This window comes from Athalia rosae, chromosome 1, assembly GCF_917208135.1.
Source record: "Athalia rosae chromosome 1, iyAthRosa1.1, whole genome shotgun sequence".
Taxonomy (NCBI): Eukaryota; Metazoa; Arthropoda; class Insecta; order Hymenoptera; family Athaliidae; genus Athalia; species Athalia rosae.
Window position 1 is genome coordinate 28,196,434 of NC_064026.1, and position 26,236 is coordinate 28,222,669.

General features: G+C 35.5%; 3 protein-coding genes and 1 long non-coding RNA gene across 9 annotated transcripts; 2 read left to right on the top strand and 2 right to left on the bottom strand.

The window, feature by feature from the left end:
* Positions 1–4: 4 nt before the first annotated feature.
* LOC112694829 lies at positions 5–5,414 on the top strand. Its single transcript, XM_048660153.1, has 9 exons — positions 5–2,529; positions 2,591–2,718; positions 2,796–3,096; positions 3,169–3,303; positions 3,827–3,834; positions 3,995–4,276; positions 4,355–4,526; positions 4,608–4,734; positions 4,877–5,414. Exons 1-9 carry the CDS (start codon positions 2,313–2,315, stop codon positions 5,073–5,075), a joined length of 1,569 nt encoding a protein of 522 aa, XP_048516110.1. The 5' UTR covers positions 5–2,312; the 3' UTR covers positions 5,076–5,414.
* Positions 5,415–6,580: 1,166 nt separating this feature from the next.
* LOC105683510 (protein singed wings 2) lies at positions 6,581–13,050 on the bottom strand. 5 transcript variants are annotated; one of them, XM_012396153.3, is made up of 11 exons: positions 12,720–13,050; positions 12,511–12,615; positions 9,861–10,046; positions 9,608–9,770; positions 9,362–9,518; positions 9,114–9,262; positions 8,839–9,030; positions 7,996–8,154; positions 7,785–7,895; positions 7,596–7,685; positions 6,581–6,919 (listed from the first exon to the last, which is right to left on the bottom strand). In XM_012396153.3, exons 2-11 carry the CDS (start codon positions 12,546–12,548, stop codon positions 6,734–6,736), a joined length of 1,431 nt encoding a protein of 476 aa, XP_012251576.2. In that variant the 5' UTR covers positions 12,549–12,615; positions 12,720–13,050; the 3' UTR covers positions 6,581–6,733. The 5 variants fall into 5 exon arrangements, with proteins under 5 accessions (XP_012251576.2, XP_048505118.1, XP_012251574.2 ...); XM_048649161.1 differs by having other exon boundaries at positions 12,511–12,643; XM_012396151.3 differs by lacking the exon at positions 12,511–12,615.
* Positions 13,051–13,908: 858 nt separating this feature from the next.
* Positions 13,909–25,566, bottom strand: LOC105683509 (KH domain-containing protein akap-1). Of its 2 annotated transcripts, none has more exons than XM_012396149.3 (6): positions 25,377–25,566; positions 17,580–18,311; positions 17,000–17,500; positions 16,710–16,925; positions 16,494–16,624; positions 13,909–16,420 (listed from the first exon to the last, which is right to left on the bottom strand). In XM_012396149.3, the coding sequence occupies exons 2-6, from the start codon at positions 18,265–18,267 to the stop codon at positions 16,352–16,354; spliced, it is 1,605 nt and encodes a 534-aa protein (XP_012251572.2). In that variant the 5' UTR covers positions 18,268–18,311; positions 25,377–25,566; the 3' UTR covers positions 13,909–16,351. The 2 variants fall into 2 exon arrangements, with proteins under 2 accessions (XP_012251572.2, XP_012251573.2); XM_012396150.3 differs by lacking the exon at positions 25,377–25,566 and adding an exon at positions 21,986–22,346.
* On the top strand, positions 18,319–23,416 carry LOC125499765. Its single transcript, XR_007276747.1, has 3 exons — positions 18,319–20,035; positions 22,606–22,723; positions 22,807–23,416. It is a non-coding gene; the product is annotated as an uncharacterized LOC125499765 (long non-coding RNA).
* Positions 25,567–26,236: the final 670 nt, after the last annotated feature.

Sequence of the window (26,236 nt, forward strand, 5' to 3'; positions counted from 1 at the left end):
ATATGCGCTAAAATACGAACAAAAATTTACGAAAAATAAAGAAATACGAAAAGTAACATTGAATCGATTGAATATTGCCGCAGCAATATTCCCGACGATGATTGCACCCGACATAACGATACACACAGCTGGCCCGATACTAACAAAAATAATAATAATGACGATTAAAATTAATACCTAATAATTAAGAATAATTAACAATGCATAGACGAATTTTAGGGCACTGATGACAACTGTAAATAATAATAACAATAATAACAATAAATAATAATAGCAATTAATTAGTCGAATGAAAGTCATTACGTATGTATACCCAATACCGATGCGTAACGACGTTCTAGTTGCTTACAATTATGTAGGTATATGTATGTACATGAGTACGGATATATTATATACATATATATATTATTATATGCGCGTCTGCGAACCGTCGGAATATTTAATAAGTGAAAAAAAAAAAAATAGAAGAAACAACAGTATATACATATGTATGTAATATAGTATAAGTAGAATAATTACATGACAATATTTTTTTTGAATCAATTATTAGAATGATTTTTTGTGTATTTTTCATGTATGCTGAGTTAATTTTTCGGATCCATATTTTGTAGACATGAAAACGCTGTATGATCGCATTTCATTTTATCATGAATAACCGATCTTATTCACACCAATCGCAATGTATGTATATGATGTATTATCCGTTACGCACAACTATACGCAATTGAATTTGTTACTTTGAAAAAAGAAAAATAAATGAACAAATGAATGAATAATAAATTGGAAAACAAGAAAAAGAAAATTGTAAATTGTAGGTGTATATTAAAAATAGATAATATATATATGATAATTATCGCGATGTTATATTTTTTGGTAACTATCCGATGAAGATCTATATAATTATATATAGGTAGGTGAAGAAAAGACGGAAAGGTATATAGAAGGAACGGATAGAAGGAGCGCACCAAATTGAGCGAAGCTGATTGATTGGCCAGTGAAATTGGTACGATGCAGTTTTTTTTTTTTTTTTTTTTAATTAACATTTGTAGATTTCGAATCGATGCAATTATCGGAATGCTGCATTTTACGATAATGAAGGCGATCGATCGATTTGATAATCGCAATTTACCGGCGTAGAATGACATTGCATACAATTTAGCAGGGGAGTTTCTTGTATAAATTGCGCGGATGTTTCACGGTAAAATTGTAGAGTAGTATATTCGAGCAGAGATATTATATCTATGATTTGGGTATAATGTAATTTTCTGCATAAATTATTTTTCTTTTACAATTATAAAAATTATCACAATTTTCTTTACTTTTTTAATTGATTTTTTTTTTTTTCTATCGATTTTCGCACCGAAGGAATGAACTCTGAATAAGTATCGGTTAACGATGACGAAGATCGTTTCGATTTCCTTGGTGTAAAAATGAAACGGTAATCGAAATTAAGATGCATTGCAATTTACAACAATGCATATTGAAATGTAAGTATCACATATATAATAAGTAAAAATTATATATATATACATATAAATATATATATATATATATACATACAAATATTGTATTCATAGAAATGCGACGATGGCTCATTTAGATAAGCTCGAATATGTGAGATGGATATAAAATGATGAATAAAATAATGAGGTGTGAATTTGAATCAAAGAGGCCTTGATTCAACGACATTTCTATACTGTACTAGCATACTACATGTTGCATAATATTGTAATCTTGTGTTTATAATTTTAATAAAATATTAACAAGTTAAAAAAAAAAAGAAAAAGAAAATCGTGATGCGTTGAAATTTTACACCAAAAATAATATGAATTCTAGAGGCTGATTTTACATGGCTTGTGATTTATGTTCGTTTTGTGTCTGATTTATACACTGGAAAAGCTTGTTTTATACGCGTAATTTAGCAAGCAATATCAGTCGGTTTCCCTTAATTGAGGTTTTCCCAACGGATTCCCTTTTGTTTCTGAGTATTTCTATATCCCGGCAGTCTACGGACACGTAGGAGTAAATAAAGTTCAGGGTAAACTGAAACATATGACCCATTAAAATATATCCCATAGGACTAGGTATTAACTTTTGAAACACGGATCAAATTTCAAGGGCTGGATCTACAGATCCATGAATTTTCATTTATTCACTTTTCTTTTTCCATCATCAATCACTCGACGGGTTCCATGCGTACGTACGCGATAATATTATTTACTCCCTTTTGAAAAAAATGTAATTCAATAAACCTATTCGGGACTGACAAATTGATACATATCGTATATTTTCCTTCGTATCGTTCCTCTCGAATGTCGGAGTTGAAGAAAGATGTACGTGATGTTTTCACGCAGGAGAAATTACCGCCGCCGAAATCATTGCGAGGCGAAGAGGACGCCGAGGTTACGTGGGATATGATCCTACAGAGATATCCGAACGCTGCACCTCTCCTTTGTGAAATGGAGACGGTGATAGAGAGAGCCGAAGGCCTCCTGCAACAACTCAGATCGCCCTATACTCACGCGTTAGGTATCATCTTACAGTTAATTAGGGTCAGAGGTCATCAGCTGTTACCCGATTGATTTCACAGGGAGTTCGAGTTCCTTTCAGATCGCCGACTCCGAGGACGAATTAATGGGGCCGTGTAACCTCGAGGAGTCTACCGAGGTCTCGATGACCTCGGAACAGGGTTCCAACCTGACTTTGCCCCGAAATTCGGCAAGTGATAAGGACTGGAGTACAATTATTCTTCCCGATTATCAACGCGTACTTTTTTTTTTCTCCACCGAACACAGACGCCGGAAGTCCTCTCCGTGGCGATCGGCTCGGAGAGGTCTTTGAGGAACGACGAAGGAAATTCGATGTCCGAGCAAGTTTTGTCCGTGGAAAATATTGAGCCCCAAGAGATCCTTTCTGAAGAGAAGCCGATATCGGTTGGGGAACAAACTTGGTCCCCGGACGTCAGCTCCTCGTCAATCTTAGTAACTAATTCGAAGTCCTTCGAAGTAACAACAAGTCCTGTCGTTCTTCAGGGGAAAATATCCGGCGTAGAAAAATCATCCGAGAGTCCAACGCCGTCTAAGAAGTCGATTGAAGGTCCGAAAAATTCGAAAAGATTAATTTTTTTTTTGAAAGATAAATGATTGGAAACGATTATTCAAAATCTAGGACGGGAGATAGAAGAATCCCCCAGTTTGGAGGCGTGGGGAAAGGTCGTCGGAGAGACAGTAAAGCGAGGAAAATCTTTAAAAAGTCCTCTCAGGGTCAAGGGATCAGTTTCTCAAAAACCGGCGAATACCGAAGGTTCGTTTTCTCGATGCGGTGAAATTTTTTTTTTACCCACATTCGTAAATACTTTGGGATCAAGCGCAGCCGTCATTCACGTACCCCGTGTATAAGTTAGGCATTGATCTATCTGCTAACTTTTTTTCTAAATCGATGTACGTACACGCAAACGTTTTTGAAATTCCTACAAGTTTATGGCTGGTATTTGCATCGACCTCGGAATATTACCAAACTCTATATACTCGCGGCGTATCCGGGGATAGAGGATAAAAAATTCAGGAGAACGGATTTATAGTTTCTCAGCTCGTATAAAGGTCGTAGTATCCCAACTGTATCAACGTTCGGACCGGTATGATGTTGCACTGCAGGGGCATCGATCAGGTCCTTCCGAAATAGTGATCCTCGTAAATCATTTACGGTCTAGACTTCAACTTGACAGATTCCTCCCGAGTCATGGCTGGGAAATGAACGTCGTTTTCCTGGGCTGATGTTCCATTAAGTTACAGAACCTGATACAAATTATTTATTCATAATTCATCAGAGGATAGCGTCAGCGAACACACGAGGAGGTTGTGCGCCGTTAAAAACGGACCGATTCAGGAAACAACGAACCCTAATTCGATCGGCAAAAAAGAAGAACTCGCGCAAAGATTTGCCGGGACAATTGCCACGGCTGCAAAGGTCGTCGATACAGCAAAATTGATCGAAGGAAATGAGGAGGAGAAAGTCGTTGGCAATGTTCAAACTGCGGAAGGTGAAAAACTGCGAAATTCAGATCTCACGATTAGTCGGTTCGTTGTACGATTATCGAGTCGTTGTGACAATTCTCACAGGTTCCGTTGTCGGGACACCGAGAGAATCGAAAATAAAACAACCCGTCCGGGTGATCAGAAAAACGTGCAGGAATATCGCGGAGCCTGAAAAAAATGATCAAGTTTTCGCCGAGCCGAACGCGAGGAAAAACCGAGAAAATTTAGACGACGAAGTTCGGGTGAGTGAGTGAAAGATTCAATGATTTATTTATTTTTAAAAAAACGTATCCTCTTTTTTTAATCATATTTTCATCCAGGGTAACGGCGACGAAGGCGTCGCGACGCCGAGAAGCGTTCGCCGTTCACCGGTTGAAATTCTTGAAGAGTATTCAAGAATTTGCAACGTTCCAGTGGAGTATAAAATACAAAATTCTAACAACAGTTTTCACAAAAACGTGGTCGTCAAATGCTGTCTCAGTGAATTTGCCTGTGAGCGAGAGGCTCAAGGAAAATATATTGCTTCGAGTATTTTTTCGGGCGCTACAAGTTTAAATTAATTTTGTTTTATAGCCGAGTCTTGCGCTCCGTCACGAAAAATTGCACACAACGGAGCTGCCGCTTCAGTTCTTCGCTGTTTAATGGGGCGACAAATTGATGGAGACAATATGCAGGGCTTAACACCATTTACCAGAAAACAGTGAGTATAATACTTTAACGTTTATTACACTTTCTAAGAAATTACACGCCGTGTAAGTAAGTGTATAATTTGAGCTGAGCATATCACCCCGTTTTATCCTATAAAATTTAACTTCGTGTGACGCCATATCTTATAATTATAGAATAGAGGAAATTATGTGTCTGGGAACAGGTGGGCAGTTCGAAACCTCAATAAGAAAATTGTTCAAACTGTGTATGGAGGAAAACGCCCCAGAACCAATTTATACACTTCAACAGTCCTCGGGAATCATGGGAAATCGATTTACGGCTAAATGCGAAGCTCTGGGATACGTTGAGTCGGGTTTGTTGTTATTTTATTGATTCATTCCGATGGCGAGTTTCGTCAAGCCCTTCAAAGGGCCTGATAGTATTCGTAGGTTGCGTATGAATATCGATTTTCACCATTTTTACCCTTCCTGCCCTTTTTTTTTTCCTCATCCATCGCAGCAAGCGCAGTTAGAGAATGCGGTGCCAAGAGGCTCGCTGCCGAAGCGCTACTTCAGTGTTACGAAAAAAATCGAAACGCTACAAATTAAGCCACACGATCGTAGAACGTAGTGAGGCTCTCTGACAGAAAAATTTCTACCGATGAATTGAATTTTTTTTTATGCCGTTATCAAATTATGTGAAATAAAATGTCGCAAATAAATCAAGTCTGGTTTTAGATTTTTCTTCAATTTCTACTCATTCCCAAATATTCCTATACATATACTCGAATCGTTACTTCGTGATTTCATGTGTATTTGGTTTTTAGGAATCTGAATCTGGAAATCAGTTCTGTCCTGAAAATAAAAAACTCTCGTATCACCCCTGTGTCGTGGGAGATTTTTTTTTTGCTGCATCAAGACTTGCAATCGACCAAATATTGATAATTTTTATGGGATAGGATTTGATTATACTTGCGACGATTACAGTAAGTGAACTGCTTGCATAAATATCCTTTCCAATTTTGAATTGGTGCGACTCATGGCATAATTTAGTTTGCGGCTGCCATCTGGAGCAAGTCGGATGAATTGCGTTCCTCATTCTACGTTATCTACTGTCGAAAGACACGGGATGTTGATGCTGGTGTTTCTTTGAATCTCGCGAACATAGCTTGCGAAGATTGTCCATCCATCGCAGGAATATTTACAGCAGAGGCTGTCTAACCGAAGCAGAAATTTGCTAAAAATTACTTTCATGGATGATTTCAGGCTTATGCGAGCATTGCGAGAAAAAATGAAATGATTACCAAACAATATTCAACTGTATAGAAATATCGGGAATCTCATTCGTCAAATTTTGTCCCCATACTAGCTCTGATCCGGATTCTGTTCATATGCGCTATTCGAGCGCACCAAAGCTAATTCTCGACTGAAAAATGTACAATGTACAATTGTACAATCTCATAGTCTACAATACGTGAACTCTTTGCTTGAGATTTATTTTGAAAACCATTATCAGATCTACATTCGAAATGGTTTCCTGCGGAGGTAGTCGCACAATCAGTCATTTCTTTTTTCATAATATCCTACATTGAATTTAATTGAAAATAATGTACTTTTATTTAAAATCTAGAAGTTATCCATTTTTCGGTCCTCGACCATTTCCTTAATTTTCCTGAACAAGAAATGAAATATGTATCTTAGGATTAGTTGTAGGGTTTACTCAATTTATTCTAGTTGGCTCGTTCGTATTCCTGTGGTGAAAACACATTATCAATCAATAACTCGAACGATTTAGAAAAGCTGTGATTCAAGCTTCGAGAATCTTCGAATATGGAAGGTCTGCAGCAGGAAGGAGTCAGGATAATTATTCATTTATTTCGTGTCATGGATCCACAAAAGTTAACAAGTAATTGTAGATATTTATTCGTTTGGAAATTACTTACTCACAATCAGTGCATATATATTATAGTACGAATTATAAAATATTATCTGTGCCTAATAATAGTTGTCAATAAATATAAAATATTTTCATTACAAAAATCCGATTTTGTTTCAAGGTATTTTTGCGACGATCCACGGAAGTTTTCCTGTTCGCTTGAAAGTCCAATAGTCGTAGAGAAGTTTACCGAGTACAAAAATAATCATGGATGCTAAAACAACGTTCAAGATATCAAGAGGTTGTAACCAATATTCGTCTGCTGGTGACGTGCAAATTGCTGTCCTCGATAACTCCCTTATCTGAAATCGATCAATTCCATGGATTTCAACTATCTGATCAAATTTATTATATCAACCTAACGATAAAATAACATGTAAATTTCACGCGTTAAGCCGAAGACTTTTTTCGTTCATTTTCTTCAATCAAAAGTAATTTATGTATTTATTAATTGCACATATGGCACAGAGAAATTATAACTTCACGCCATTGATGGATATGACTTTCTAGTCTCTCATTTCATATTTTCCACTATCCCATATAATTTATTCTGAATAGTTGTGTACTTTAAGATGAAAAGCAATTACAAGCGGTACGTTACTAAAGCAGACGTATAATGGAATTATTGATAATGAGGAATGTACATATTTAATACTCGGTCTAAACGTCTGGAAAGAAAAAAAAATACAGTTGAACAAATACTCTTGCATTGTATTACGTGAAATAGTCTTTTCAATACATCTCTACACTATACTTCTCGCGATATCAACAACATGTTTTTCATTTTCTTTGTATTTTTCTCAATTATTATATTCCAAATATGGAACAGTCACAGCCGTGCACGAGTGCTATTTTCAGACATAAATCTTTGCGGGGAAAATGAAATGAGTTACAAAAGATGATCTGACAGACCTGAACTTCCGTAAATAAATTACCGTTTTTCGTAATGCGGTGTGAAAAAATTTTCGCGAGTCTTACCGTCTTTTCAGAATTTTCATCATTCTCGACTTTTGAACACGTTATTTCGTTCACATCTTTGAACAGACTAGGATGTCTGCTAAGTAAATCCTGCGGTGAGAATATCAAGTTTAGTCATTGATTTCACGGTATGAATTCAATTTTGATTTTGTTTTTATATTTTTTACTTTTTTTGTTCAACGAACTCACCTGAAATCCAGGCGTAAAATGACAATCGCATCGCCAAGGATTTTTTCCTAAAAATATACTCGCCGCATGGCCATTTTGTTGAAGGGCATTTTCAAGAGCGTATGGTGGCAGCTGCAAAAAAAAGTATATTCATTTCGAAATGCATATACTGTGAGTATAATATGATGCAAAACAGATAAAACCTTATCGCATGTTTATTAATAATACCAACATCTGTCAGACGATTTCCTCGTAAACTTAAAGCTCGAAAGTGATCCAGCCAATATGAACCCTCGAGAAGAGATATTGACTCGATGTTATTGTCGTCCAAATAAATATCGATCACTTCCTTGTAGATTGGATTTTTAAGGAGAGGTGTCAAATCGTGAATCTGTAGAGAATAGGAAGAGTAACCACATGTTTTTTCTACCGTTATTCTAGATCCCATAAGTTTAGATGGAGAGAATCTGAAGAGAAAAAATAATAACGAGAGAAGTCTGCCGTTTTGAAAGCGAACGAAGATCTAAGCTGAATAAAAAAAGAAGATTCAGACAAATTTGTACATCAGTTATCTGTATTTCACACGCGAATAAGTTACTTGGCAGATCGTAAAGGTCTTACGTTATATCTATCTTAAACGATTCGAAAACGTCTCTACGAGAATGTTAAGATTTGTGTATAAGATAGTAGATATCTTAAAACAGGGAAAATGAACAATATTTTTTTCCATCAAACTGTTGAGATAAGATGCGTGAAATCGGAACGGAAAAAATCAATAGTTACCGGTGTCCAATTTATTTTTGACATACCAATATGAATGATAATTCGCTTGGGCGTATGTATTATAACATTTTATAGTTTGAAGATCGCGAAATCTGCTAGAGCGGTCATCGACAAATTATAGTTTTGGCTTTGCTCCATATTCTTTATTCTATTTTTTTTTTTTTTTACTTTGTTTTTTCAATTCAAATATAGTAAGTCAGAATTCCTTTCAAGACCATTGATGAAGCCCACATGCATAGAGAAATGACTAGACATGACGAAAATATAAGTATACTTTTTTTTGCATTCTGACCTGGTTTTTTGACAGATACAGAGTCGATGTATTCTTTGGTAGAAAATCAGGCATCTCGGTTAAACCTCGTGAACTGCAATTCACGGAGGCAAACGCCATCAATTCTTTTTGATTCGCTGCTCCCAACGTTCTACGACCTACGTACGACAACACGCACTGACAATCCGTTTTCAGACATTCTTCTTCCAATTCCTGTTTTAACGAAAATTCAGTCTGAGAATTTTTGAAATGTTTTTCGGACGAATCTGTGTTTGCATTTTTCTAGAATTACTTGCCGTTATTATTTCTACCACTGGAACGAGAGGACGGTCGTAATAAGGGACCGAACACATCAGTTTATCCCTATCGACGACTCGACTTGCTACCGAATCATTTTCCATGTTCAAAATCCAAGACATTTCCGATACGCATTTCCACTCGTTACCTGCGCGTTATCGAACGCGGTGGAAATTAGTGTCGGCAAAGATTTATGAACTACTGGATATAAAAAGATAATTTCATTCTTCTTTTTTTATAAACTCACCCATCAAATAGACCTCCTGAATCGACGGTGCCATTAACGCGTGTTCATTCATCAACGACAGAGAATTGTGTCTCAAATCCAAAATTCGAAGGGATGGTAACTGAGAAAATGCGTCGTTTGGAAGTACCTCTAATTTTGTTCCGTTGAATTTTACACTCTGTGGAGAATAATTCATTTGTTTTTTTTTTTCCCAATTTTTCCAGAAGATTCATTTTTGGAGTGAAAGTAATTATATCGTTTATTTACTTGCAACTCCGTTGCATTACTAGGAAACGGGTTTTTCAAATGTGTTAAATCGCTGTCGAGAATAATTAGGCTCTGCAACGACGGAAATTTCTGTAATATCTCCTCAGGATCGATAGTTTTATCCGGCCATCTGCATAACGTTAGAATTCTAACGCCCTCCGATCTACACGAAACAAGTGAACGGGAGTTAGATAGAAATCAAATCTTTAGATCATTTGATTAATTCAACTGCATTGTTATAATTTTTATTCACCCGGTGTCCCATTTGTCGTGAAAACCACCGGAACATATTAAATGAAACGTCGAAAGTTTCGCCTCGCAATGATCCGTCAACCAATCGGCATGACCCTTACTAATAGCGGAATCGAAACGTGGAGCACACGGATGTTTTCCCCAAGACGATCCCGTCACAGAAAACAGGAGAACTAAAATCAGCGCACTAAAATCAAAAGATTCATTGTTCTATTTCGGAATAATTGAGTAATTAATGATTGTAACACGAAACTGCATTCAGAGGAAATTGATATAAGACGCAACGTACAATTTCTGATCCGAAGTAAAATTCATTTTCTCAAATCGCTCTTCGCGTTGGATCTGCACGCTATGGAGGATCGCTTGATTAACTCTAATTTTCGCACTTTCGTGTATACAAGCAATCTGTTGAAATGTTTCGTTAGCAGTATTAAAACACGTAAATCAGTTTCCTGTATACCCGGAATATTTATTGAGTTCAAATACACAGATTTCTTTTTTCATTCTTCGCTTCTACATACTACACACCCGAGACTACGCCATAACGTATTAGCATGCTTGCAATTTACCTTCGATATTATAAGACGGTAACAGTCGTTTTAACATTTACTTTTAACGATATTCAAATATTGGAATATTAAATGGAACATAATTTTACCCAATTATTTATAAGTGGGATTCAGCTTTTGAACGTATCTATTATATGGGATATATTAACAGCCAGTGCATGATTAAAATACGTTTGTTCATCCAAATGGAAAAATTATGAGTCTCCTTTTTTCTTTTTTTTTTTTGTTCTTCGCGGAGGTTTAGTCGAGGGTTATTTTTCGAACAGATTATTGGCATGTCAACTAATATATGACATAAGTGCAGGTTGTTTGTATAATAATAATACGACGTACATTATGGTGCAGTTTGTGTAATGTGTGAACTATTAAGTTATGCAAATAGCAACGCTCTTTATCTAATCTATATCATATAGTTTTACAATCTAAGTTGCGGAATCTCCTAACGCCCAAATACACCTGTAAACATTATAAAATGCATGAGTAGTTTATAGGCACTTATATGGATATACGGTACCGGCCATAAGATCGCAGATCATTTTACTTTTTTTTAAAATTGTTTACCACCCTTTACAAATTACAGTTTTCAGAAAATGCATCGTGATTTTTTTCAAACATATTGTGGAAAAAGAGTTCTCAATATATTCGTAGAAAGATCGGAGAACCGAACAGTGAAAAATTATATATTTCTGCATTCGTGGCAATTTGTTCTAATTGTAAGCAGCGGTCGTTATCGAATTTATGCAACTGCTTTTTCTGCAAACCTGAATATCTGAACGTTGCTATTTCGTATTATGGAACTCTAGGTACACTCTGTGTGGTTTTGTGTACATAATATGCCATATTATGTACACATACGTATACTATGTGTGTAAACTATGTGGATGGAAGAACCCGAAATTCGAAACCCTACGAAGATAAAAACGAGGTACGGATAAGAAATTAGGAATTACAGAGAAGTAGTTTTCGAGTCGTGTTTTATTTTTTAAGTGGTACATCTTTACAAATGACTATTTTTATCCTTCTTTATAATACGAATCGTGTCGGAATCAATTGTTATGCACTACAGTACTTCGTTTATCCTGATAACTTGATTATAAGGAGCATCTTAACATAGTTCAATAAGGACCGTCGAATAAGAAAAAAAAAAAGAAACGAGGTCGACCAAATTAGTTTCTAAGCTATGAGCAAAGTTAGGATTTAGATAGTCAAATTTGAATTACGTCAATGAAAGATGAAATTTGATAAATTTGTGTTGTTATAGTCTCTAAAAAAAATGGTTGTTATTACGATAATGACACACATGCAAGTGTTAACGAACCAAAGTCTAACTTACGAATTTTGCGTATTTCTTTGACTAGCTGATTAAATTACTTCTAAAAATAGATTTCTATATTCAATGATACGGCATTTAAAAATCGATACGACGAATTTGAAATCTCTGAATAATTGAATGAAAACATGAAGTTCCTCTATATTGTGAGATTATAAATAAAGTAAAACTGTAAAAACGAAACGTTAGTTTGAATACGTAAGTTTTCTTTTTCTTTTCCTTATTTTGCTCCTTATGTGCGTATTCGACGAGAGAGTAATCGATCTACCATCGATTAATTCAAAGAGGGATAAAACAATTATTGCAAAGTGATTTCACGTGTTTGTGTGGACTGGTCCGTATCACTAGAAGTACTAGTTGTGTATATAATACCTATGTATATACTTTGGGCAAACAAACGTGCAAATTACATGCTAATTGTCTTATATGCATGGAAACAAAACCCAACTATGTTTATTATCATTATTTTCTAACTGTTTCAAAATAAAATTTAGAACGTGAAATTTTAAACGTACACCGATCACGTATTCTAACGTTATAGCTATTACTATGAAGATTTTGTTTTCGTTGGGAAAATTTGAATATCATTTTTTTACATGGTATGTACACCATACACAGAATTCCAAACGTTTCGTTTGAATAAGAATTTTATCCCGAGGCCAAAAATAAGACCTTGATTAATTGAAGTGTTTTATTACCCGTTAAAAATGAATAAAAACATTAAAAAAAATTTCACAGTTTCATGTACTCACAGCTGTGTTTGCATATTTTTGAGAATGATTTTCTTCATTGTGGAGTACAATACGTGTTGCTAGCATCTCTCTTTCACTTTTGAGAGTTTCATTGCACAATTGTTCCTTTTATTTGAAATAGTAAAAATAAAAACTAAACATCGCGAAATGAATGATTTGTTCCGAATCATTTTTATTCATAAATAGATGAAGATTCTTTTCGTCCTTACCCCCTGCGATCTTCTCGAGTAAGTATATAGTTTTTATCGATCATTTTTATTCATTCGTGAAAGAGAATTTTTCAAACCGGGTGACTACGTTGCGAATATCGATGCCAAATTATTTATCGTATGAAATTATCCGATCTAACAAATATGACCGTTGGACACCCTGAAGAAGAGCCCGGACCAACTAATTCGCTAATACTCATTGTCAGACTAAAGCTAGTCTTATAACTATGTACCTTACCTACTCCCACGCGCAGTCGCGCTCTTACCTGGTGTACGATGTGCGCATGGTTTATGAAATATTTTTTATATACAGGATATTTTTGAGTAAACATCACGGCGTGTGTCTGCACTGTGTGATTTGCCAATTTCTCAGTGATCAATTAAAAATTAGGTAACAAACAGAACAATATATTACATAAGCTACCTATGCTATTTTTACAACATTGTCAAAAATAAAATAGACTTTTGGTATATTTAAAATGAAATAACTTTTAATGAAACGGCAAAGAAAAGAATTTTTTACATTCACTTTTATATACAAAATGGACTCTGTTCTTAACACACATTAATTCATGTATGATATGATAAATTATAGGATAGTAGTTGTTTCGTAATTATTATTTAATAACATAGAGCTGGAAACTTAAATTATGCGATAATTTTTATTTGCAAATATGATTTTTATACGTCAAATGAAAAAGATTTGTCACACTTTTGAACAATTCCTTCAATTCAATATCATATATAAAGCCTATTTGAATTAAGTCATACGAGACATGATCATCCAAAAATATTTAACAACGTGAACAGAAAGAATGTAATTTTTTTTTCGAGTTTTTGTTTTTTTAACTTTCTTCTGCCTCTTTTTTTGTGAATTTTTTTGCTAATGCAAATTGAATCTGCTGTAATAAATTATTATAAATCGACAGTATATATTCAATATGAGAAGGCCTAGCTGGTACTCTAGTAAATAGTAGCTGTTATATGTACGTGCATATATATGTATGTGAGTATGTAATGATGCTAAATCTTAAAAAGCTAGATCGTGTATTTGAGTTACAAAAATATTTCCATTATTTTTTGACTTGTCAACAATATTTCAACAGGTAGATATCAATGATCAACTTTAAATATTAACGAGAGTTTCGCGTCAAGGGTGACAAGGGGTAGAAAAGGAGAAACCAAAGAATTCGAAATCGTTGTATTTATTATCGTTATCAAGTTTTTTAGCCAGTTTTTCAAGAAATCCGAAGTTCTTACACGAGTTTTATTATTAACGGCATGATGACGGAAAACTTGATTACGCGGTAAAAAAAAAAAAAAACAAATACAAATAAATATTTACATAAACTGACTTTTTCTTTTTAGTTTTTTTTTCCGATTTATATTATAACTAGAAAACGACCCGAATATCATATATTACATAAATTATGATTATAAACGCGAGTATCGCTCTTGGCCTGCACGAATAATAAGCTGATGAGAAAAAAAAACGTTTCACGCGGATTTCGGCGATGACTTTTTTTTTTCTTTTCTGGCGACCAAGCGATATATCATATCATAGTTATAGATATATAGTAATAAACATTACGATTATCAATCTTTTCAATATTCTGTTTAAACCCGGGATTATTAAATTAAAGAAAACAAAAAGCAACGATATTATTTTTTACAATCGTATACAAAACGCGCGATTACGAAACATAAGTAATATACATATTCAATAAACATATCACGGAGAAAACGAGTAATTAGATATCATTATTAATTATTATATTTATAAAACTAATCAATTAACCGAAAAAATGTGATTACACAACGCGGATTGTTTCGATGTTTATTAAGGTATCATTATAACTATTATTCATTATTTTTTTTTCACAATAGAAAACGAAAGTAATACGAAGAAGTATAACATGAACGATCCTGGATTATGCTTTATATCAGTTATTCGTTCGAGACCACAAATTTTATACTTCACTTATATTTCTCCAGCTTTTGTGGCCTTTGCATTTTTTTATCATCTATTTTATATCGTATTTAAATTATTCAAAACGGAGAATATTATGGCAGCATAGCTGTTTACTGAAGTTTCAAGTCTATTAAAGATATTAAATGTAACTAGAAAACAGTTAACGTGTTTATGAACAAATCTTTTTCCCCCTTTTTATTTTAGTTTTTTTTTTTTTTTGTTTTTTGTTTTTTCATGTACACTATTCCCAGGTAAAAAGAACTCCGAAAATACACATAATTGTTGAACTGTATAAGAGGTAAAGTGCGATTTTCCAAAGTCTCACTATATACTCTCCGTTTACAGAAAACATATCATGACTATTTTTTATATTTTCATTTATTATCATCGATTTATTTTTTAATTTATTTTAAGAATAGAACACGTATATATTATTATTCACCTTTTTTTCAATTTCTTCTTTATTGGGTCTCTATCTTTGTCGGCTTTTGTTGCTTTTTTAAATGTTATTTTTTTATGATCAATGTACGTTCTTTGTTATATGTAGTCATTAGAATCTGCACTAGTTAAGCATAGACTTGAAAAATTGTAATTATGATCGTAATTCTAAAGTTATAGTTATTATCGTTATTTTATATTATATAGGTACATCATAAATTAGAAATGTATATCGGAGATCTTACATTATATACAGAGCAAATAGAGATGATAAGTTTTTTGATGGAACTATACAAAACTACGAGTTGATAAAAAAAAAAACAGAAAAAAAAGGAAATTACGAAAAAAACCTCCATGATTAAACGACATTTCTTATTAACCGCATTATTTTGTTAACCTCTTGGATAATTATTTATTATCAATTATGAGTACTAATATACATATTTATGATTACAAACTAATATAGATCTTAATTCACAAATTCGATTAAAATATACTAGGTACATGTAGATACGTATGATCTTGAATAATAGCAAAAGATAATCTGTTGAAATCTATTTTTGTACTCTTCGGTTATTGAAAGAAAATGCAGAGTTAGAGAATATCAATGTGAATATAACATGAAATGTCGTAGTTTAAACGAACTTGAAAATAGATTAATCATGCTTCTGAATGGAGGTTTCCTTTCGTGTTTTTCCTTTTTTTCTCGCTTTGTTACCGCTAAAAAAAAGGAATTCCCAAATATTCATGTGACGAGATAAAATTGCCAGAGTAGAATAAATATTTCTCTGTAATCAGATGATTTCGGAATATTGCAGCTAACGCGATCTTGAAAAACGATTCTTCTTTTTCTCTTCTTCTGTTATTGTAAGAGTTATATCAAAAAAGTAGAGGCGTATGATCTCAATTACGAAAGTATGAAATTATCAAAAATTCTACTCGATTGGCACAGCGTATGTAAAATGTGATTTAATTCACGGTTACTGGTTAAAGTGACGGTAGTTTACTTATGTTTTTTACTTTTGTTTTTTATAGAGATACTGCAAACAGTTTTTGGTCCACAAAAAAAAAAAAATAAGAAAAACAGCGTCCATGCACTCGGGGACCACTATCACATACAATGTCTGCTGCTGCTGTTTATAATTCTGCTAGTTTCCACTTACGTTTAATTTCTAATATTGTGGAAAATATGCTCACATAGCTTCACTCACAGTTGAACTTTCTACATCTCCTCCAGTTGTACCCGCTCAGCATAGCCACGCGCCACCAATTCATCGGCTAAGGATATTACCTGGTGACAATTACGAATAAAAACTTTCATTCTTACCGTTCTTCGTGAAATTAAAAAATAATTCATTACTTACTCCGTGTTTTTGTATGTTCAGGTAAAGGTTAACGTGAGTGTCACGATCGACGTAGCTGTGTATCTGCGCTTGAACTACAATTCCTTGTGTTATTTGACATACCAAGGAGTACGCTTCGGGCACCCAAGTACCTGAATAAAAAAAATTTAGGAATCCCAGATGAGATGTGGGCCAGAATCAAATGAAGAAAATGAACTACGTCGACGAGATTCATACCATTTTTTGGTTGAATATTTGCCAGGAATACTTCAATGGCTTGGAAAGGTAGAGTGAGGTAATCGTATCTGATTTTCCTCATCTCAGAATTTTTAAAGTACCAAAATCCGCCGTGGTCTATCAGTCGGACTAAATTCTTTTCTCCTTGGGGATCTGGTTTCTGGATATAAACTCTAACCCATCTGTCGTACCATTTACCCACAAATATCATGCCCTCTGAGAAAAAGAAATAATCTTAAATACCGTGGTTACTGAAAAAAGTTCTTCGATCTAACGAATAAAATTCATACTCTCGAGCTGATCGGGAATGGAAGGTGCATCTGCTGCAGTGTTGTAAAGCAATGTCATGTTCTGATCTAAAATACGTAACGACGGATACGAGGGATGGGTAGGTAGGTGAAGGAATAGATGATTTGGTTCCATGACATTTATAACTGTTACATCGTTGTTTAAACCCTCAACAAGTTTGAGCTGCATTACTTCCGGTACCCATGGAGTTTCCTCAGGTTTTTGTAGGAAAGTTACTTGTTCCAATGTAACCGATGGATATTTGTTTTCCGGAAACTTTTGCCTTATCATTTCTAAAGCGGTGTGAATCCCCTTCTGAGATCCTTCAATGGCACACACCTTCATTTTGTTAGTTTCAGGATGACGTTTTATCAGTATATTCACTTGACCCTTTGACTTTACACTGTGCAAAAATACTCCATGACGTCCTATGAGACGACCTATCAAACTTTGAGGCAGTACAAACTCATAGACTGTTTGACCATTCCCTTTTATACTTCCACCTGAAATTAGGAACAAAATTCAAATAATAGTGATCAGAGTATTGAAAATATCGGATGAAATTGAATTGTACTTTCTCACCTTTTCCACTGTCACTACTTCCCTCGCTGCTGGCCTCATCGCTCACACTCCCATCTAAAACCCCAGAGACTGGGCTGTGATTTGCCGAATCTCTTTCTGAGCCAGCTCTATCCTGAATTTTTATCTCATGAATTATAGCCTCAGGTTTAGCTGTTTCTTCTGAGTGATCTAACATCTTTGATATCTGATTCTTAACAGAAGTTCTAGCTGTTTCATATGGTGATTTTGACTTGCTTTTCGGCAAAGAAATCTGCTTAACCACAGGTGGTTCTTGAACTATGGGTTTTTGCGAATCAACAACTTCTTCAATTTCAGCCGTCATTTCGACGTCTTTGTACCAAGCGTCAGGTCCACTACTTGCCAGAGATGTAATCGGAGTGACAGATAAATTAACGGCTGGTTTTCGTTGCGGAATATCAAGACTCTCGCTGACCTGACGAGGGCTGCATGCGACCTCTACTCTCATAGGTATCGATGATGATGATGCAAAAGAGTCGTCAAAGTGGAAGCCTGAGTCATTAGGATTCTGACTAGCACTTGTCTTTATCGAATGGCAATTCGCTTTTGAATCGCTCTTTCCACCAGGGTCAGCTCTGTCGGCTCTGCGACGTTTGTACCACAAGAGCCCTAGGATTAGGGCAAATGCTGGGACTGTCCACTTTACCAGTTGAATTTGCGGTGATAACATCTCGCAAGTCCACGGTAGCAACCGTTACTCAAAATGTACCGAATCTGGAAAATTGAATAAGTTTTTTTTATTAGTTTACACATTTTTACGTAGCTATTTAGATCGTCAGATCATCGCACTCTCTTGTCGCTTCGGATGATGACTGTCGTCCGGAAACAACAATTATAACACTACTGTACTAAGTTTAGACTTGGCAGGTGTTTGGACCAAAGAGTTAAAAAAGTTAAATAAAAGATATGGCCATGAGACCACCTCTAAATTGTCTCTGACACTGTTTTCCACGTCTTTACTCGTCACATTATTTGTTGCTCTTCAAAATATTATGATAAACAGATAGATAATCAGGAAGTGCAGCTGTGAAATTATGTTGATATCATCGAATGAAAAAGTTCATTTCTGTATGTCATAAGCTAGAAAGTGATCTTTACCAATTTTTTCTGAAAAATTATAGGGCATACATATAAGTATAGCCGACCAGGTGCGTGGGTCATTGTCGTTGTCAATTCTAAAATAGTTTTGCAGTACGCGGTAAGCGATCAGTAACTTGACTGAAATGTCAGCTTGTAAGTATTTAAGTCGCTGCGAGTCTATTCAAGGCACTAAAAATGCCAAACTACCTACGTCGGCTTGTTGTATCTTCAACATTTATTGAACCCTTGACAAATCGATAGGTATAAAAGTTCCATAGGGAATAATGAGAACAACGATTTTCGGGGTTTCTCCGTAGACCACGTCGTTTAGTCGTGTGGGAAGATAAGAAATAAAAGAAAAAACGAAAACTAAGACGAATTGTATTACCATTTACTTTTCTACTTATAATCGCGTCATTCGATTTAACATGTATGTACAGCTTTCAACTTTCGATGTAGCTATACGTATGAAGTATTACGAAATGAATCGAAATTAAAAAAAAGAAAAAATTGGGCCACTAAATTTCTCTTTGTCAAATTGAAGTCATTAATCGACATAATACTGTCTCGAGATTTGTTGATAGTGATACGTTGATTCGTTGGTCGACTTAAATTTATACTAGCGAGTGGATACACGCCGACGTACACCAGACGATTTTCAATATCACATTAATTGGTTTTTTATAAACTATTACAACATTTGTTGTATATTTGATGATAAGATTACGTGAGTAAAAATACGCGACAATTCGTTTTCTTAAACGTTCACATATTGCAAATTGTCTGAAGGATTCTTTTCTCGGTTGTTTCTATTCCAACATCTGTTTTTATTCAAACTAATCGTTGTGATAGATAAGAAACTGAGGAAGAGTGAATAAATAAATAATATATCGGAAAAACGTATGCAAACAGGAAAGAAAAAACATGTTAAGCGTATATTACAACTCCAGTATTTCATGCAAACACAATTCTTCGGTTCATACCTCGCGTATAGGTATACGCATAATAGAACTTCGGACTATACTCGAAGTTTCAAATTATATCGACAATTAAATGTCATCATGCGGTTTATAGGCATAGGCATAAGCAAAATCCATTCATGGAATAATGGCTATTTGAGTTGAATGTGCGGTCTCCGAAGTTTATTTATATCTATATTATACATATTACTACCGAGCTTAAAGATACGCCGCTGCTCGAGTGATTCACTCGCACGGTGTAATAAATCTTTAAGGAAAACAGCTGTGCGAGTTTTACTTATATATGTAATAATCTTTCAACTTTATATGTACAATAGTTTACATAGTCGTGAACAAGAATAGGTGTACAGACGTTGATAGTGATAGCCGGAATGGGAGGTGAGTTGGTGTGATAACCTTCGGGAAAACCGCTCGACTAGTTTTCCTGTCCTTTACAATTTTCCGGTGCAAACATATAGTTAAGGAAGTCATTGAAAACATACGATTTGTTGATAAATTATTACTCTCCGTAAGAGATCTCATTCATCAAGAACGCAAAGTTTTGTAATCCGTTCATAAAATTTGACTGCCAGCAATAAAGAAACTGAATCAAATTGTAATTGTATAACTTGGCGTATTTTATTGCGCAAGTTATTCTACGTTATGAATCTTTTATTTCAAGCTGACCAAAAGTGACAATAAAATGAAGAATCAGCTATCGTGCAATGTTTCCGGAAGTCACAACTAGGCAAAATTGGATAATTTCATAAATTATTATCTACATTCTTTTTACACAGCATTATTTATTGCTGGTAACCCATAGAGATTCGATTACATATTATAGGTCGCGATTTGATTTCTCTGCGACTGGAATCGATGTAGCCGCGTTTTATGTATGTTCGAATATTTCATCGGAAAGTATCGCAGAAAAATTAAGGTAATTCAATTTTGCGGAAAATTGAGAAATTTTCATTTCTCACAAGTTAGCTGATCGTAAGAAGAAAAAAATCTACCCTTGCTGAAGCCGTACGTCTTACAACAGTTTGTTGTCTGGCATGCGCGAGGATGTGCCTAACTACCCATATATTCTAGAATAATCTATTCGATAGCGAATTCATAGATCTATTTGAGTTATCGGTTTCAATTGCAACGATCAATGTCGACAAAATATATCTCCTTCAGATTTCAGCGAACTATAAATCCATTATATGACTATAGATATGCATAAATCGCTTATCAATTTTTACCGATTAAAGCTGATTGACTGTACATAATGTACACTGTATTTCAATTAAAGTGTGCCTAAAATCTAAGCGCAATTTTGTTTAAAATGGAAAAAAGAATACCGATTCATGTCACCGTACGCTTTGGTGAATTTCAAATTTTTTTCATTAGGTAACGATTGTTGGGGTATGTTATTTAAATTCGCTTTCAGATGTACGCACATATTTCGTCTACTAATTACAACGGACTTACAATAAGAGTCGTGTTGATTTAAAGAGATGTACGACATACCACAGCCAATGTCACGTTCGCATAAGCGACCAAGGAATTTTCAAAATTTCTAAACTGCGTGAACAACATGGAACTATTATATAAATAGTGATATGCAATACGAAAGCGTCAAATTGCTGATTAAATTCCCTGAATTGTCAACACACCAATACAGCGTATTGAACAATTCGTCTCACAATTGAAAAAAATCAGGGAAATTAAATATCGGCAAGGTAGTTTTTGTTTGTTAATTTACCCGTCGAAATGACAGACTATCAGATTACGTTGGAAACGGTTTACGATAATTTGAATGATAATCTATTTGGAACAGATTTTCCGTCCTGATTATCACGTACATCGATTGTACAGTTTTTATATAATTTTTGCCACAAAGATATGCTATCATTGTTAAGATAAAGATAGTTGTTTGATACGTATAATAAAGATAAGGAGAACATATATCATAATGTAAAAACTCAGTTGCGAATATTATATTGTGTTCAAACTGTAAAAGGTTATCTCGGAAGATTTCGCAGACCTATAATGACCCATGCAAGCTTGTTCGTCATTGGTGCAATGATGTCCGAACAAACTTATTTATCAAAGATGTTTTCATTTTTTCGAGCAAATAACTCCAGACTAACAATATTGTGTTAGACATTTGACGATATAGGTACCCGCAACCCACAGATGGGAAAAAAAATTTACGAAATCAACAAAGATAACATAAGTTATTCAATCCCGATGACGATGCTAACGTTCAACCCGATATTCCGATGATTTTTATGTGAAAAAAAGCCCGCTCAATAATCCCGAATTCGATGGCATATGGATATTCAGCGGTTGATCACTTACCGGAATGTCGTCCATGCTTGTATCCGATATACCAGATATATGTATATAATATTTCGATGCTATTCTACGTGTGTTCGGTAGGATTTGAAACTGAACACGGTATTATATTCCAGTCATTGATTTCTTCCCTGTTTTTTTCGCCAAGACTTGATATAAATTTCATACAATAAAACGATAATCGTTGTAACACCCGAATGTGGTGCAAGGTACACCGTAAGAGAGGTCGAGGAGAGACCGGTACCCGCGATATTGTAACTTCTGTCCTCTCACTTTGCACCGATCGACTCCCGTTCGTTGGTTCGTTTCTCCAGAGCGGGGAAAAGTTAACTCTTCCAAGTAGACGGCACGTGGTATGGTATGTTAGGTCTGGACTGACCGGTGGTCACATACCCGCGGGGATTAATCCATTCACGCATGCGTATTTATTGTAAAGACACGAGTGATTATTGTGACTAACATAAGGAACGGTCGTCGAAGAATTTCGCAAAATTGAAATGATGGCAAAAATTATGTAGATGCACCCAGGGATGAACAACGAAGAGCACCGGTTTGTTTTTCTTCAATTTATTTTCGTTTTGGTCGAAGAAATCCCGCCGTTACGACACGAAGACTGTTTTCAGACTAACGAGAAACTTCCGCGTTGAAAAACCTAAGGGTACAAGGGGACGAGGTCGCGACGCCCGATGTCCTAGAAAATAGTAAGAAACTTAAGGATCCAGGACCCAGGTATGAACTCGCGTAAGTATATGTGTGCATAGGTACACGGGTTGCGAAGGAAGTGGGACGATTTTTCTATTATGTTTTTGGCTCTCTTTATTCAGGTTCTAGCTATGCAGGGTGTGCTACAATTTGCGGGATCCCTGATCCGTTCTAAGGAAACTTTTCGAATTCTCATGATTTTCTTTACAATAACAACAGCTGCTGTCAACGTAATGCCGTGCCATGCACGACGCAAGCGAAGGAAATATGAAAAGCTAATTTTTTGAAATTAGTTCATCGCCGTATTAAGGAGACTTGAATCGCCGGTGAGCATTTGTGACGAGGTTCGTCGCACCCACTATACGACGTCGTTGACCCAATAAATGTATCTCCATGTACGTACAATGTTTACCTGTTGAATATACATAGTATATACTGCGCAATATGCTCTCGGGCAATTCGCAGCATCGCAACATATAGGAAATAGATCTCTTTGGAGAGCAAATTCCTTCTCCCTCCCTTCTCCCTCGTCTCACACATATCGCACGCACCATCGGTTATAATGTTGTCTCGTTCTCTATATACGTATCTCTTATTTTATTACTGTCGTTTCTTTTTTAATTGAATTCTGTAAGTGGTTGTACAAAAAATTATGAAAATCGGTGAATCGAAAAATGGCGAATATAAAATCTCTGCATCCGGTGTAAGAATTAATGAGAAGCTTTGGGCCATGTGTTATGATTGTCCAGCTTGTCCAGATCGAGAGAGGGATAAAAAAAAAAATTTGAAATTCAACGATACCAACGTATGTTTTAACCGAATAAAATGTATCACAAACATAATTATGTACGTTTGTATATTATAACACCCACGATAAGCTCGTAGCAACTGCTCAATTGGGTTATCAACCAAGGAGAAGGCCGGATCCGAATTATTATCGCGTAACTTATTACTATGTAGTTTTCTGTATCAGTTCTCGATAAATTGAAATTAATGTTTTAATATGGCTCGCTGTCAGTGGCCACTTTATTTCATTAATTGATGAAAGTAGGCGCGATTTGTCTGCTAGCATGCATTCCGATCCAAGTATATGTACGTGCGATTACGCTTCGAATATTTGCGGGTTACATGATACAATTTGTTGAATTAAAAGCTTTCGCAAAAGTTACACTACGGACAAAAATCAGCGTTTCGAGTAAAATAGGGCGATAAAAAAAAAAAAAAAATATGAAAGAAACGGCCAGTACGGATTTTGTAGGGGACACTTCGAGCTTGAACTTGGTGCCACGGGCCACTCATTTCGCCATTTTTACGCGACCTATGAGGAGTCGGAGTTCGAGTTGCCACACTGAAATGCGAAGGGGTGCGTTCGAAAGGTATCCGAACCTCGGAAATTCAAATGAGAGAATACTGCAACAGAGTTTCGTAAAGTCGAAGTTTCGAGCTTCAAAATCGTTTTTGAAAAACCTCGATACGATAACTGGGTCGGTCAGGGTATTCGATCAAAGATTTATGGACAATAATTGCTTTAGAGTCTGATAACTCATGCAAAAAAAATCGTACGCAGAATTTGAAAAATGCGTTTTGAAGGGAACACTTCAACCTTCAAAATGACATAAAAAAAATCGAAATCCAATGACTGAAGCACCCGGTGCACCTTCTCAAAGTCAAAAGTTCAGTCTACGTTTTCGACGTGAGTCGAATCAGGAGAGTGTAACTAGTGATCAAAGAAACGCAATTCAAATCGACAAAAGGCATCTGAAAGGTGAAGCTTCAAGCTTCAAAATGAGTTTTTTTGCAACTTTCTACCCTAATTTCTCGAGCAGTTATGAGGTTTCGAAATCGGACGTTCTTCGGAGCTAAAACAGGGCTGTCCGTTAACTTTTGTACGTAGTGTTTTATGATCGTAATCGACGTATCATTACACAAATAAAGTACCGTATGTGCGTAAAAATGTATCGGATGAGTCAAATGAGAAATAGTACGAGTAGTAATTGTATGAATGGCTACCGATACTGATAATGATGCGGTTAATTTGTTTCCACCAAAAATAACAAGGGTATACGTAAACTCCGACTTAATTAAAACTATATAATAATTACATCAATTATAAATCATGAAATGTAGGCATGCTTGTTTTCGAACAGTAACATAAACAATATAAGGCCGAAACTCGGTGAAAATAAGATGGACATAACGGTCAAGAAAACCGTCGAGTCGTGTAAAGTATGAAAAAAAGCAGAGCTGGAATACTGTCTAGCGGCCTTAAATTCCATCAAACATAACGACATTGGGATTGTGTATCCCTTGTCGTAATTTAGGTCCCAAAAGTATTCGACCATGAGATTATTATAAACGTCTGCTCACTAATATGCATACAAAATATCAAACGAAGTACACCGATGGCCAATAACCTTCTCGAACTGGAAATTTTTTTTTTCAAATCTACCAAAGTATAACATATTGAGGGTACGATACAGAAGAAGATTCACTGTGAATAGATTCTGGATAATAATTATATTTTTTACAACGTCGCCCGCAGAATTGGGAAGAAAGTTGTTTGATTTTTAGGGCGTATGGAAAAGAACAGGAATGCTGCCGTACCAGTGCTCCGTCTGCCTACAGAGGAGACGATGAGACGGCGAAGAGACACGTGAACAGCATGGTGAATGTTTTAACGTGTATTACTCACCAATTAGACGATCTAACGCGCCGCAACGAATGTTTTAACAATCCAAATACTGTTGCGCAGGTATTTCTGATGATGTGTTATTTAATACGGTTTTATTTCACTAAATTGATGCCGCGTTCCCACGTGCTTACAATGTTTTCCTAATTCACTGCAATGCAATATGGCCGTACTCGGATGGGACATCGGATACGATGTGGATCTCATAGTTGGAAATATTTTAACGTCGTGACGTCTGGTGGTATCGTAACAAACTATTTTACGAACGGTGATTTCTCGCTGGTTTGATTCGTGAGAGAACATTAACATTTCACGAATTTTCTCGCAGCACAGAAAATCAGATTTTCTGCACTCCGACCATCTTTTAAGACCGAAAAGTTTAACATACATTATCAGCGTACCTCAGAATCAAATCTCCACATCGAAACCGGTGTCAAGGAATTCGTAACTCTGAATTCGTTGCCGGTGTCCGGTGTCTCGCAGTCAAAGTTTTCAGATGTCGGCACATATCGCCATCTGTTAGGTCTGACTCAGAGCTTTCTGAAAAGCTCTCTGTAAAAAATGAAAAGCACATGATGGTAATTTGTTCATTGATAATCACTTACCGATCAACGGTACGATCTGATTGTTATTAACATCGAGATAAAAGGGAGTGCTAACTTAACGATCGAATTAAAATTCTTGAACAAAGTTACGATGCTGTTACAAATGTCCCTAATAACTTCGGCGCGGTTCGCCGTGTGCGTGCCGGAAATAACGAAGTCACCTACCATACTAATCTGAATCTATTTTTATCGCAGACAAGGAAGCTTTATAAAAAAATATGAAAATCAAGCGAACGAAGGTTCACTCATCATCGACGT